This window comes from Trachurus japonicus, chromosome 7 (assembly GCF_045865225.1).
Source record: "Trachurus japonicus isolate A0001 chromosome 7, Traja_1.0".
NCBI lineage: Eukaryota > Metazoa > Chordata > Actinopteri > Carangiformes > Carangidae > Trachurus > Trachurus japonicus.
The window spans coordinates 24,305,264-24,320,850 of record NC_140913.1 but is presented as its reverse complement, the minus strand read 5'-3'; the positions used below and the strand labels follow the sequence as shown (position 1 = coordinate 24,320,850).

The 15,587-nt window shown below is 42.3% G+C and overlaps 2 protein-coding genes across 4 annotated transcripts in view; one reads left to right on the top strand and one right to left on the bottom strand.

Moving 5' to 3' along the window:
• Positions 1-1,470, bottom strand: part of nkain4 (sodium/potassium transporting ATPase interacting 4) — a 64,919-nt gene extending 63,449 nt beyond the window's left edge. For both annotated transcript variants that reach the window (XM_085782262.1, XM_085782261.1), the window contains exon 1: positions 1,191-1,470. In XM_085782262.1, the coding sequence (XP_085638388.1) occupies positions 1,191-1,244 (54 nt within the window). In that variant the 5' untranslated portion in view covers positions 1,245-1,470. The remainder of the gene's footprint in view (positions 1-1,190) is intronic.
• A 6,615-nt stretch (positions 1,471-8,085) lies between these two features.
• The window catches only part of LOC146984809 (uncharacterized), a 51,843-nt gene continuing 44,341 nt past the window's right edge, over positions 8,086-15,587 (top strand). For both annotated transcript variants that reach the window (XM_085782254.1, XM_085782255.1), the window contains exon 1: positions 8,086-8,420. The gene's annotated coding sequence lies outside the window, so the exon portion shown is untranslated. The remainder of the gene's footprint in view (positions 8,421-15,587) is intronic.

The window sequence follows — 15,587 nt, the reverse complement described above, 5'->3', positions numbered from 1 at the left end:
TATTTCTGTCGAGACAGTCATGGCTGATACCAAATGCCACTTCCCATCACATGCTTTCCCTTTGTTTTCTGTTCATTTTTGCTCTGTTTTTGGATTCCTTCAAGCATGTTACAATATATCAGAACTTCCGCCATTTGACTGTCTCTGGAAAAGATTTTATAGCTCCCTTGGCTGTTAAAAGTGGCATTTACTCGAGGGCTTATGGTGTGAGCAAGCTCAGTTTTTAATACCATCATAAATAACATTGTCACACCCCGTCAAATAAACTCTTCTCTCAGGGATCATGGCGAAGGCAAAGCTGGCTTGTGACTCAATGGGAAGCATCATCTGAGACTGCACAGTTACCATCAGTAAAAAAAATGTCACTACCCCACACTTCACTGATCAGAAACCGAAATGCTCCGACAAGCTGTAAGCCTCTGCATCCGCTGCTTTTTGTGGATCAACAGTTCCCGAGACACAACTGGTTTGAGTCGTTGATGAGCAAATTCCTCAAATGTAAAGATCAGAGAGGAACTGCATGTATTAGCAGACGTCTTAGATGTTTCCCATCATGGGGCAACAGCAACTCTGAATATTAATCTGAAATACACACACAGGGTTTCAACAAATAGCTAATGCCTAGTATGTGATTGTGACTTGAGTAAATAATAGGTCACCATTACAATATTTACAAGATAAATCCTTAATTTCATCACACATCACATGGCATAGGCTACTGTAGTTACCCCAATACTGTCCATCTCTGTGCCACAACTTGAGCCTGGTAGTGTTAAGAGGAGCTAATTTGTAAAAATGTCCTGCGTTTTCAGTCACAACAGTGAATTTCCCCATGAATCAAGATGAGAAAAACACAACAGTGGCAGTTATGAAATATCACAGATGTCTAGTCAAACAGTTATCAAATGATAGGAGCACAAGTGAGGAAGGCTAGAAAATACAATAACATGGAGTGAGCATCTACGATTAAAGTTAGACTGTAACTTTTAGGATGTAGCCTGTAGATTTGTGTCCCTACCAGTCTAACACATGTAAACATGGCCCTGGGTGCTTGCCCAATTAAAACAGACATTTCATTGTAAAGCATTCAGAGACTATATAATATATATAATAGTGGTAACATCAAGGCTTTCTATCGCTTTGTTACAACTTCCAAACAACAAGTAGAGACGTATATGTATCCAACTCACCAACTGTAAAGTGCATATGAAGATGAGAGTGCATCGCCCGCTGCAGCAGCCCATTGTGTGTGTCAGCGGTGGAAAACGTGACTCTGAGTCGGGAGAAAAAGGGACTTGGAAACGGGTCTGAGGAGCTCCTAATGTGCCGACCAGACTCAGTCCTGATCCAGGCACCGGCGTCCCATTTTCCTCCTCTGCTCCAGCGTCTCTCTCTCTCTCTCAAAAAAAGAAGAAAAAACCCCTCTCTGGCTGGTCTGGGGTCTGCTGCTTGTTTTGCTTGTTTGCTTGTTTCCTTGCTGCGCTCCAGCCGGCCGGTCGCACTTGAGGTGACTGGCTGGGTGAATGGCTGCGAGCCGGTGTGTAAAGGGAGGAGGAGGAGGAGGAGGAGGAGGAGGAGGGGGGGGGGGGGGTAGTCAACCGGGGGGGCTGGGATGGGTTTGACTGAGGACGTCAACTGCATGCATGGTTCCTGGAAGAAGGCTGAGAGTGGTGGAGGTGGCAGACGGAAAACTGAATTAATTCAAATTGTTTTAACCAAAGGTGGTGATCAATTAATTAATTGTCATGGCGACCAAATACACGTCTGTTACTGTAACAAGGCAATAAAAATTCAAATTAGATTTCCAATTTTAAGTGGAAAAAAAAACCCTTCTTTGAACATACAGATAGCCTAATTGTTGAGGGGTGCTACATATTCGTAAACGTTTTTTATTTTTTTATTTTTTATTTTTTTTAACAATTTAGGATGTCTCTCTTTCAGACTCCACAGACAGATTTTCTTGTGAGTGTTATGTTATGAGGAGGGGCACCGGGTTAAATCAGCCGCTGTAGCGTCACTGGCCATTGGTGGTGGAGAACAGGCGCCATCTTGTGCCTGTGATATGCGTCACACTCTGACAAGTTTCAGAAAAGCTCAGCGCCTCTCATTGATTGATACTAGGTGTGTTTTGTGCAGTGTTGGGAACGTTACTTTTAAAAAGTAATTAGTTATAGTTAGCCTACTAATTACTTCTCCCTGAGTAACTGAGTTAGTAACTCCACTACTTCACTATAATAGCAACTAGTTACCAGGGAAAGTAACTATTGCGTTACTTTTTCTTTCCAAGGGCATTTTCAAATAGTATTTTATTGTTTTCATATATTTCACTGATCGCAATTATGGAATGCGAGTGTGTGTTTTATTGAAAGCGAGGCTGGTGTGAAATGAAAATAGGTTACAGTGGGTTTTTTAAGTGCTGTGGCTACAAGCAAATCTCATATTGTCTCTGTACAAAGACAACAAAGACCTTTTTAAATGTGAAAACAGCTGAGACCTATTCAAGATTTGCGTTTGGGCAACAATAACAGGAAACATCGAAATTAATGTATTCATGGCCACATTAAGTGAAATTATTAACTTTACCGATTATCCATCTGATTATCTGTCCTGCTGCGAGCGCACAACTTCTCAGGGTATCCGCGGATCCTTAAAAAGTCTTAAATTCATGTATCTAAAATTAAGGCCCCTATTACATTTATTAGAAAATTCAAAGATGGTCTTAAACATATAATATATAATACACAGCATCATTAAATATGTATGCACTTAAACTTTTATATGAAATAACAGGGTATCCGCGGGGTCTTAAAAAGTCTAAAATTTGAAAATCTAAATTTTAGGTCTTAAAATAAATTTGTTGAATTATTGTGTTCAAGTCTTAAATAATTTTAGTCTCGCATTTGCCCCTAAAAAAAAATACATGTGTGAACCGGGAAAATCACAAAAAAGAAAGAGCACAACCTGCGATTGGTCAAAAACTACAAATCCCACAATTCTCTGGCCTCAACAATAACAGTAAGTGTAAGTAAGGGAGAGTGGAGCTGTCGGTGAAAAGAGGAAACAACGCCACGTCTGGTCCTGTTCTATGTTGTTCGTTCACACCGTCACCGTTTATTCGTTACGTCCGCGGTGTAAAAGGCCGTGACGCAAAGACGATTAGATTAGACGCGACTTTTTTTTTTGCGACGCAATACACGGGATTTTTTTTTTGGCGACGGGACCTTCGCGTCTTCGTCTATTTCACCGCGTTCACAAGGGGAAGACCCACAAGGGGCTTCCCACCAAACACGCTTTTTCCCACCAGGAACGCTTTTTTTCCCGCTTTTTTTTCCCGCTTTTTTTTCCGCTCGAGTTCTGACGCGCGACCAAACGCGAGATACGCGATTTGACGCTCGTTTTGACTTTGTGTAAATTCGCGTGTTCAGGAGCTCGCCCATTTTCACTACAACAACAACAATCTTGTTTGAGAAAGCCCAGATGAAGAATCCAGATTTATTTTGGATGTCTAATAAGCATGATAGCCATGGTTGTGTTGGTTTTTTAAGGAGGGGATCTATCTCCTGGCTAGATTCACTGATAAAGCCTGGGCACTGAGACAGGAAATATTATAGCTACCCCACATAAAACAATAAATTACTGTTTATTGTCTTGGAAGCTTTGTTTTGTTTTTCTCCTTTCTTTTCTTTTAGGATGACATGCTAGCCATTCTTGAATGTAGGCCTATGTAGCTACTTAATGCTTAGTGTCTAATAGGCCTAAGCCCACAGAAAATGTGCATGACACTTAAATAAACAAAAAATAAAAAAGGAGGCTAAAGGCCCACTCTGTTCAAAATGGAAGCCAAAGCATTTATTATGAAGTTTAATTTAACATGTCAAATTCAGACACTAAATTGGCGTCAAACATCCGTCCGCTCACATTGAACAATCCCCTTTTAAACAAACTGCTACAGCATCGTGCCCCTCGTTGTCGTCCCCTTGTGTGTCTCCTCTAAAACCCACTTCATCTCACTACGGCACTTTCCAGGTTTAAATATTATACTTATTACTATTTCATGCAAAGTTTCCCTCATACAACACAACTTCTAACACCTTCTTCTTCTGCCTCAAACCTCCCCTCTTCTCCTCCAAATTCCTCCTCGCCCAGCCAGCGCTGCCTGCCTCTCTCTCTCCACACGGGCCTTTTGTTTGGATCTCCATTTGCCTCCTGGGCAGCCACCACTGCTCGGTATGATTTATAATAGAAAAGATCTTAAAAGCAACTCTCTCAGTTGCCCTCCTCCTCCTCCTCCTCCTCCTCCTGCTCCTGCTCCTCTATGGAGGCTGGTCCCTCCTCTCTCCTCACCACCAGCTTGATAAATGTTTTATGCGTCTCGGGGCTGGCTGAGGGAACACTTCACATCTCATTTCATCACACACTTCTCCGCTCTGCCCCGTTATAGTAGTCTCATCTCTGCCGCTCCTTCCCTGTCTTCTCCGGGGTCCCACCACCACCACCACCACCACCACGCAGACCAGCCCAGCCCAGCCCACCTGCGTCCAGCAGCAGCAGCAGCAGCAGCAGCAGCAGCAGCAGCAGCACGGTCCATCTGGGCCCGGGAGGAGCAGCCCCACCCACCATCGCCAAAAATAACCTCAGAGTATTTATGGAAACCGACGAGCAGCAGCCGAGCAGCTTTGAAAAACAAAACAAAACAAGAAAAAGCATATTTTCTTTCATCATGTAACTCCATAAATAGCCTCAGCAGCATCGTGGTCAGTTTGAAGCCTGAGCACCATCATCACGCCAGTTGTATTGTTTGATATTTTGTCATTTTTCTCAGACAAACATTCTTACACTCCAGACGAGGCTATCTCTTGACAATATGATGTAGCATACTGTAGGCTTATAGCTTTTTTTGTTTAATTATGGTCAGAATCTACTTTAATGCTTGAGCGATGACACTGTTTGTTCTATTGATCTGTAGCCTACAAATTACACAAATCAATTCAGGACAGTACACTAACAATTGACAAATCCTTCCGTTGTAAATGTTGGAATCATAGCTCTACAACTCTGACATTATAGTTGTGTGTTTAAACAAAGCTTGGTGACACAATGTGGTTTAATATAGGTGGATACTAGAGGGTCTAGCATGTTATCAAATGTGTGTGTGTGTGTGTGTGTGTGTGTGTGTGTGTGTGTGTGTGTGTGTGCGTGTGTGCGTGCGCATGCATTCAGTGGTATTAACCAATTTGTAATAGCTGTCATGTTTTACTGTAACGCATCAAGCCAGGAAGTGCCAGAGCTACTAGTAGAATACATTAGTGACTGTCCTTCACTTGCATGAACGATGCTCACTCATTCAAAACTGCATTTCTTATGAGAACATGTTTTTTGAATGTGTGCCATAAAAATGTCTCTCTCTCTCGCTCTCTGCATGTGTGTTTGTGTGTGTATTTGGTTTGGTGGGTGGCTGGGAGAAAGTGGAGCTGAAGCTGAAATAAGGTCACTGTTAGTTCTATTAGAAGCTTTGATGGAGGTTCTCCTTGTGCTCCCATTTTGCCCATTTTGCCCCAACACCTCCTTATATCGACCCACTCTGTGTGTGTGTATGTGGGTGTGCATGTGTGTCCACTACACTTCTTTCATGACAAGTGTGTCTGGGCCCTCAGGGGCTGCTGTTCTCCACAAAGACACTAACGTGAAGTGACAGGACAGCCAGTGGTGCGCTGCTCTAAGGGGACCTGCATTGTGGAGGAGACCCGAGAGTCTGGCTCACAGTGGACAACAATAGAAAAAAAGACCTCAAAAGGACAAGGCTTCTCTCTCTTTGAAAGCGTCTTAGGCTGCCACTTCTACTTCCCCCACTCTCTCTTTCTTTCTTTCTCTCTTTCGTCTCTCATTCTCTTCTCACACATTTGGCGCTCAAATGTGAAAATTCCTCATGCAGTCACAAACCAAGAGAAGTCTTTTTCACTATTATCTTACAGCCAGTTCATCATTTCTGATGCTGATGAAGACCCGAGAACAAAACAGCCTTTCCTGTGCTTTCTTACAACAGCCTGAATGACTCCCCAAATGAGTGTAGCTCAGCAGCAGTTTGCTTACAAATGATGGCATAACTCAGGCTGTAGTGGTGTGTCACCTGGGCAGCTACTGTGGGTAACAGAAACAACACAGAATATATTTTTTTACACCCACTGTGACTATAATACATAATAACCTAACCTTAAATCATTCGCAAAATTAGTTGCCCCCTTCAGGTCTACAGTATACATTTATCAACGCACAGTAGCCCACATAGCTGCAAATTACAGCTACCCCTGGCTGTCCAACAAGCATATGAATGCTTTCTTTATTTAGGCCCATGCTCATAAAAGTTTAAGATTATGCATGTGCCCTTGGAGGCAGAGTCTCATCTGATTTTTCTCCTTCTTTTTTTTTTGCCATGAAGAAAGTTCCAGACTCAATGAAGAATAAATACAGAGGCTATTATGAGGAGCATGTCAATAATTTATAATGGGATTATGCTTTGGTAGAGAAATACTGGTGCCCAGGATGTTATCTTAAGGCTTGCCACTGGTAGGCGCCCGTCTGTGAGGTCGGTTTTAATTGAATGGGTGCCTTCCTACATACAGCCTATGGTGCCTTCACAGGTGCATCAAGTCAGACACAAGCCCGGCGAGAGCAGGAAATCTGGGGGGTTTCTTTCAAAATAAAAGCATCGCATTAGTTGGGCGCTCCCTAACCAAGTAGTAATATGGAGTGTGGTACATTGGTTAAACTGTATTCTGAGGAAAAGCATTATGCTTCACGTTATTTCAAACTGTTCAGTGTCTGCCCTAGATGCATATTTAGTCTGGAAAGAAGGGCAGTGCAAGCAGAAGACTGGATTTTATATGGCTGATAAATGAGAGGTAGGCTTAATCTGAAGCTAGAAAAATACATTCAAGTAGTCAACATACCTCAGATGGCCTAAAATGTGAAAGAGGATGTTTCTAAAATGAGATAATATGTTTGTTTGTTTGTTTGTTTGTTTTTAACCAACATTCAGATAATATATTTTTTCGACCAGGCGGGAAGCTCATCAAGCATCAGCCGGGTTCCCTGGAGAAAAAGTCAAACGAGGCTACTGGAAATGTGGAGAAAATAAATTCTGCAACAAGCTAAAGTTTTTTCTACTTACAACACGATAATCTCTGCAGATGAATACAAGTTTGGTGCAAGCAGAGCCAGTCTACGACTGACGACGAATATTAGAAATTCTCTGGTGCAAAGCAAAGCTAGTTTGGCTAATGCTACAAACAAACTACACAGTCGCCCAACTTCTACGTCATCATCACTGTTTGTAGTTTGTTTGCTCTGCTTCGCTGTAGTTTATCTGTAAAAGCCACCAGAGGCTTCAGTCCTGCTAAATGCTGAATGTAAAAGTCAAACATAATCAGTATTTTTAATCATGTTTTGCTCCAGAAACTTTGCCACTAGTAGTTTCATGCTAGGTGGGGCTGTAAACTGTGGGATAAGGTAAGATAGGCTAAAGGTAAGATTATGTGAGCTAATTGGTTGCTAATGAGCTAAGTTAACAAAACACAGCTTGTGCCAACGAAAATATTGCAATTTTTCTGTGATATTTTATATGCACATTTACAATATATATCAGAATATGTTCACAGTTAGATAATTTTCTTCATTTATTTAGATTTTAGTCTTTGTCCTAAAACACAACGGTTGAGTGGTTAGGCTACTCTTCATTACTTTGATAGGTAACTTATGCCATCAATTGCCTATGGAAGTGTTTAATCTAGCTGTAGATCCATTGCAATTGACAATGCCATTGCATTAGCACTTTAAAAAATATATATATTTATAGCTATAGGCCTACTGTGTTTTGTCATTAGTTAAATGTAGGATTATATTTTTTAATTTTAGCTTGCTGCTGTCTCCAGACCTTTTCGGGCCAATAAACATTTTTGAACGTTTTTATTTTATTTTATTTTATTTTGAAAGCCATAACCGGAAAGCACAGCTGCCACTGCGTCTGTCTTCACAGTGATTTCAGTCACATGGTGCTGCTGCCTAACCTAACCGAGAGCTGATGGAGCCAGATGAGAAAGGCAGGCAGGAGGCGAGCCCCTCCGGTTGCGCGTCAGCAGTCAGCATCCTCTCTCTCAAATAGGAATCCGCCGCTGCTGTCACTTCTGCTCCACATACTGAGAGACGGACGACTGTAAAACCCCCCCAACCCCCCCACCCCGAAACAAACAACAATTTAAAGGCGAATTTCGTTCGGCATGCAGCTAAAGAAGAAGAGTAAGGGGAGGCTGTGAGGAGGAAAAGAATGATAGTGAGGAGGATCAAGGCGCGCTGTCCCGGGAGAACTCATCTGAAGAGCTGGCCGTGAAGACACCGGGATGCTCCTCTACTAACGCACCGGGGGGGTGAGTAGAGTATAGCCTACCATACACCCGATCTCTGTTTGTTGGGCTCCACTTTGGTGACATGTTGACAGTTTTTTGGACAGTTTCTGCACGCAGGTCCCCCCCTCGACCCCCCCCCTGCGCCTCCATCCCCCTGTACCGCCTCTGAAATATGTCCTACACGATCCCACCTGTCTGATCAATCATTCATAGGCTTCTTAGTAAAGTGCAGCTTAACCGGTTGGTCAGCGATGTGTGAAAGTTGCCATGTTAATTTGGAAACGGTGCACTTTCGCCACCACCACCATCATCCCCTTTTGCAAACACACACACACACGCACACACACACACCCGTAACTTAATGCATGCGCGCATCATCCAGGTTTAATGTCATGCAGTGCGTTACAGTCACAGTGGGTGATGATTGGGAGGTCGATCATGTTCCTTTAAAGTTTTGATTAGAGTGAAACATGTGTTGCACACCGCGGCCACAGTGTCAGTGTTAGGGCTAATTAACGAGGCCTTTGTCAGGGGCTCTTCTATCACAGCCACTCATCACTAATCCGCTGATGGCCCAGAGGGCGTGGGTTGCTGTACGTGATGATAAGAGAGAGGCACCAGCACTACTTCTACTTACACAGCAGGGTTGATTAATTATGGACTCAGAACCGATGAACTCCATCACAGTCATGTCAAACAGGAACATTTGGCTTTTAAAATGTCAATTTTAATGTTTAAACACTGAGAGTGATTTTTCTTTAACAATAATACAAACTCTCTGTTAAGATGCATTGGTGGTGGCTCCAAATCAAAAGCTGTGCCTGCCTCGAAATGAGGTGTTTGCCAAGTGAAACACAAAGCAGAGTTAATCCTCACTAAGGCTATATACAGTATATATGTGTGTGTGTGTGTGTGTGTGTGTTGGAGTCTGCAACGATTTTCTCACCTGTAATCAGCTACGGAGCGAAACACTCCCTGTGCTGCTGCTAAATAAATGTGTGGGCGTGGGTGTGATGAGTGGAACTTCCACATCAGGCTCAGTGCATGTAGATGAATGAAATCCACTTACTATGCAGCAAGGGCTCCCATCTCCAGTGTGCGTGCGTGTGTCCATGTGTGTGTGTGTGTGTGTGTATTTCACCTCATTACACTCATTGTGTTGACTTAAGCAGGAGGGTCACCCCTGAGGCCCGTTCTCCTGCCTTATTGAAGAGTGATGCCCTGAATTACACCACACTCGGGCCGATTGCAGAAGCACGGGGGCACATTGGGGAGAGGGCGTTTCAGCTTACGCCTGTTGTTTTATCTGAAGCATCATGTTGGAACGAATGTGACGTATATATATATTTTTTTTCCCCGGCACAGATATGTCAGTGCATTACACAATCGCGACTGCCCCCGCCCCCCCTACTCACCACAAGTGTGCCCCATTGAGAGGTGCTTAACTCTTGGATCTAGTATATTTCAAATTTGCGATAGAGCCCCCCATCTCTGGTTCGAATCCCAAGCAATTATGTTCACAGCCTGCCCACGCACACACTTTGTACAGGAGCTATTCTCTCTATTCGTGGTTGTTGTACAAACTGACACACACACAAAAAAAAAAAAACTCTCTCCCTTTCAGCCTCGCTGTGTGCTGCATTTCTCCTGAGGCCGTCTCGATATTCTCCCTGTGTATGTATTAAACATCAAGCATGTCGAACTGCAGGCGCAGGGCCGAGCACTTTAAGGCAGAGTCAGCCTTCTGTGGAGGGTGACAGAACAGTCAGATGGCCCCCACAGGGCAGAGAACAATTCCTGCTGCTGATGCACCCAAGGCGACAGGACTGGAGCGCTCCTTCCTCCTCCCTCCCCTCCCCTCCCCTCCCCTCCCTCCCTTTCTCCCATCTCATCCGCCCTCCGTCCCATCATCCCTTCCCACCTTCATCTCATAGTGATAAACACACTCTGCACCTCACCACAGCGCATCCCCCTCTTCGTCTCCTCTTCTTCCACACATGCATGCGTACTAGGGATGTCACAATTACTTGTTTTCACAATTAATCGTATTGGTATTAAACGCCACAATTAATTGATCGTAAAGACTCCTAAATACCGTCACTTTCCGAAAAAGATTATGTTGGAACCATGTCGGCAGATGTGGCGCCAAAGTAAAGGAAAATGCACAGATACTGGTCCAGTTATCTTAAGTAACACTGAATTGGTTAAATGTTAGCATGTCATTTGTATTGTAAAAAAATGATTAAAATAAACTTAAACATTTGGTATAGATGACAATTAATGACTTAGATATTTCAAACACTTTCCCTGGGGGATTAATAATGGTCCTATATTAAGAGATTAGTAATGTAATTATATTTTGAATGTATTTGATTTTACACATTCATAGTGTTGTGAAATGTATTGATGCATAATAATCGTGATAATCGTAATACCGTGATTATTTCTCTGACAATAATCGTACCAAGAAAATCTATAATCGTGACATCCCTAATGCGTACACATACAGTATATCCTGTCTGTCATAAACACATATGCAGACGTTTGCCTAAGGAGTCATTTTTATGACTGGTCATAAATCATAACTGCTCAATAACAACATACTTTACATTCCTTTATCCAAAACTATGATATCTTGATAGCTTCTTTAGTAAGTAGTAGGTACACCTGTACAATCTGATACAGCTCTGTTCTGTGGTGAGTCAACTACTTGATGTCTGTTCTGTTCAGTTTTTGATCCTTCAGTCACAGATATCCGTTAAATTCTGTGTTTTAGCACTGAGGTTATAGTGAGGGATTGTGTTACACCTGACTGCATCATATTGACCGATGTTTCTAATATTGCGTCAATGGGAGGATGAAAAAAACTATGATCTCACACCATCCAGCATAAACTACATTAAGTGGAATTTATGGCAGATATGATGCATTGAGGATTGTGCAGGTGTGTCTAACAAAGTGTTATCTCTATTCTCTAGTGTCCTTAGCCATACTTTTAAACTCATTCTGTGCTCTAAACATGTTCAGACTGAAATGGAGGCAGATTTCAGAGGCGGTATATGATTGAGTACAGAATCAGTGGGAAATGCAAGTAAAAGTGAACAAATGCAAATGAAGTCTCTAGGTCATAAATCTATAGTGACTGCGGGAATATAATAGAAATAACTCAGGTCTCTGGTATGTGTTGAGGTCAGCTCTTACACAGACATACGTACATCGGGCTCTTTGTGTGTGTGCACACACATAGTCATTGCGAACGTTGCTGCTAGCTTAGCAAATGCAACACTAGACGCTAAGGGGTGAGTAAACAGGCACTCCACAGTACAGTGGTTGCATTTCCACGAATGAAGCAGACAGAGATGCAAGAGAAAATGATAGCTTGCTGCATGATGAGACGTGTGTGAGTTTAGTGGTGTGCGTAAAACAGAATGATGGGCAGAATGATAGAAAATTACAGTATGTGTTACTGAGAGCGGCTGTGTGTGAAGGTTTGATTGAAGGGTAAATAGTCTTAACTTACAATTCACAGTTGCCTCCCATGCAGCTTTTGATCACACGTAATAGGTTGAATAATCAGACAAATCAGGGTGCTGCTAATGTTGTTGTTACAGATCTCGGTGCATTTGAGGCCGTCTGTGAATTCTGTGACTTATTTTGAATTCTCAGAGATGTTTTCTAGTCATTTCAACACCTTGTTTTTATGAGAGGATGTAATCCAATCAGAAACCGAAACTTGAAGTTTGACTGATGTCTGAACCTTCTACCTTCGTTTCCAAATAAGTTCACCCCTCAACATTAATTTCTCACCACATGCACAGTCATTCTTTTTCTGCCACCTCATAGGGTGTCACAGTCACACACAAACTTAAAGGGATACGCCAGCATTTTTTTTCGTGTCTTGCCTCACTCCCCGAAGTCGATGACAAGTAGATAGACACCTAGTTTTCGAGTGTACGTGTAGTAACAAGGGAGATAGAGCCGTATCACCCGTAATTAGCTTAGCTCAAACGCTGGAAGTGTATGGGTAGTGTTAGCCTGCCTCCACCTAAAGTCGCTAATTAGCTTAGCTCAAACACTGGAAGTGTATGGGTAGTGTTAGCCTGCCTCCACCTAAAGTCGCTAATTAGCTTAGCTCAAACACTGGAAGTGTATAGGTAGTGTTAGCCTGCCTCCACCTAAAGTCGCTAATTAGCTTAGCTCAAACACTGGAAGTGTATAGGTAGTGTTAGCCTGCCTCCTACCTGAGCCGAAATCAGCAGTCAGAAGCTGATTTCATTTTAGCTCTAAACTCGGTAAATATATCACTTTATCGACATTTCAAACATTTTTAGGCGAGAAAGTAGCCGTTCAGATCAGCAGTGTGTCGTTAATTTGTCTAAATACCAGCTGTTTACAATTGTGTTTGGACGAATTCGGCGCTACTCAAGCTAGCCGCGGTGACCAACGCACTTCCGGTTACTTTCACAAAATAAAACACCCGTTGCCCTTTACAAACAGAAGTGCTTTTACTTTGAAATAGGAAGCTAACCTACCCTCGATGTAGCTAGCTTGAACCAAAATAAACCGTCTTTGCTTGAACCCTCCGTTTTGACCGATCTCGTCCCGTTAGCGGCATTTGACCGCTCAAGATGCCTTACCGGAGAGTTTTGTCAGCTCTGAGATGAAGATCGGCCCGCCGGTTTCCGTTTAGCGTTGCTGAAGAGTGTCTCTGATGACTTTAGGTGGAGGCAGGCTAACACTACCGATACACTTCCAGCTTTTGAGCTAAGCTAATTACGGGCGATACGGGCTCTATCTCCCTCGTTACTGCACACACAGTCGAAAGGATGGTGTCTATCTGCTTGTCATGGACTCGGGAGTGAGGCAAGACACGTAAAAAAAAAAAATGTTGGTGTATCCCTTTAAACATCTGTCAGACACATTTCTGATCACACACACCCCATTATTCTCCCTAACAGACCAGCTACCATCTCATACGAGCTGCCATTCACTCTGTGTGTCATATACATTAACTATAGAGAGCGTGTGTATGATAGTGTCTGTGAGTCTGAATTATAGTGTTTATAATAGAGGACGGAGTCACAGTGGCTCCCTTATTGAGGGGTTCTGTAAATGTCAGTCATTGTTTGTGGCCTTTGCTACTTTGTATGAGGTGCGCAAGTCTGCTGTGAGCTCTACAGATCACACACTAAATGGTCCGTGAATCTTCGAAGTGTGCGTGTGTGTGTGTGCGTGCATCTCAGCCGTGTGCAGAATAGCTCAGGGATCGGGGGTGCTGTAGATTGGCCAGTCAGCCGGACAGATGTGCCCTGGCCTGGACTTGGAGTGCGGGGCCTCAAACTGGCCTGCCACCCAGCATTAGTGCCATAGATCCATGACCAAAGGGCTCGGGGCACCAAAACTCACTGTCTGCATAAAATGCTCTGTATTATTAATGCAGTGTGTAGTGTACAGGGCAATAAGAAGCGTTGCTGCTGAGACCAGAGAAAGAAAGAAAGGAAGACTCGATAAGGTATGCCAAACAGAGAAGCGGAATAAATTAATTGAAGGATTAGCTTTAAATTAGTTTCCTTTCATATGTGTAATTCAATAGTGTAGTAAACATTGAGTGTGAGCACATAATTACACATTTAAAGAAAAGTAAAATCACTATAGCAACTAGAGATCAAGACAGTGATGGCGTGTCTCATTGTTGACGCCCTCAGTGAGTCTTAAAAACATTAAAACAAGAAATCAAAAAGAACTTCTTACAGTAATCCATACATTTAAAATACAGTCAGAAAGAATCCTCCTCATTAATGGTGGGTTAGTATCCATCATCTCAGTGTGCACTAAATACATTTCAGACCAGGCACAGTATTGCAGTAGCTTGCCATTAGAGCAGGAGCACTGTAATTCATAAGTATTGATTCATGTCTCAGCAGCATTACAGCATAATGCCCCTGAACGCCACGATATACAAGAGCAAACACAATAAATAAAGCAGCAAAGAAAAAGCAGCGATTTACATAGATATGCTGTTAACTCCCCATTATATCTAATGTAATACAATCATAATACAAGAACGTGAAATGATGTGTTTGTTCTGAACATTGCAGCTCCATTATTGTATGGAGACAATGTGCTCCATCCTTTTCTCCCATTTAGCAGCCTGCCGTGTGAATGGAGAGAAAATTCTCCTGAAGCTTTTGGTGGCTTTGTTAACTTGAAATTTGTTTCAGCCATTTTCAGTCAATGAAAACCACAGATTTATACGTCACTAGAACATTTTTCTATTCTATTTTCCTTTCTCTTTATACTTTATACTAGCTTAAAATGACCAACATTCCTTCAATCTTGTCTTATCTCACATTTATTAATCCAGAGCTGAGTCATGAGGTTTTTGGTTTTTGGTCCAATATTAGTATTGGTAAAGTTTGGACTATTTGCTAAATAAAACATTGCACTGAGTATCAGCGATGCAGCCATTTGATATCTTGTAATTTAAACTTCATAGTTTTGCCTAAAACAGCAGTTTTCTTGGGAATGAATTCTTCTTTGCTACTCTGTAACTGTATCTTACACAGGAAGGTGTGCTTTGCAAGCCAACGGCAACTACTGTTTTAATGCGTCAAGGAAGAACTGATTTCTGGTACAAATTTTACATTGGCCATTAGCAAAATGTCAGCAGTTTGGAAATATGTTACACCAGAAAGTCTTACCAGTGAAAAGGCATTTTGTATAGGAAACAAGGCTTTAATTTCAAGGAGTACTAGTGTTGGGAGAACTAAACTTAAGAACTGTTATGTATTTTTCAATGATTGATAGTAAAATGGGGCAATGGAAGAGAGTTTCTATTTAAATCATGTTCTTTTTTTAAGGGGTGAGGCAACCAGACAAACATGGGAGAAATCATCTGTACAGAATTAGAAGCAGGTTAGTTAGAAGAACTGTATGTTGTTGTTTAATATTGGATCAGTACTTGGCATTGACCAATATGCAAGTCCACATAAGAGTGAGAAATGAGATCAGAAAACCCCTAGCGTACAAAGACTAGCTTAAAAAATATGCATTAGAAATAGAAAATTGCTTCTCTTTTATAATTTATCCCGGTCACTGCCACCTGTGCCTCTTTCCTTTTTACCTTTTAAAGCAAATCCAGGTGCCACTCAGGTTTTAAAAGCACAAAGGGGGAGTTGCTGTTAAATT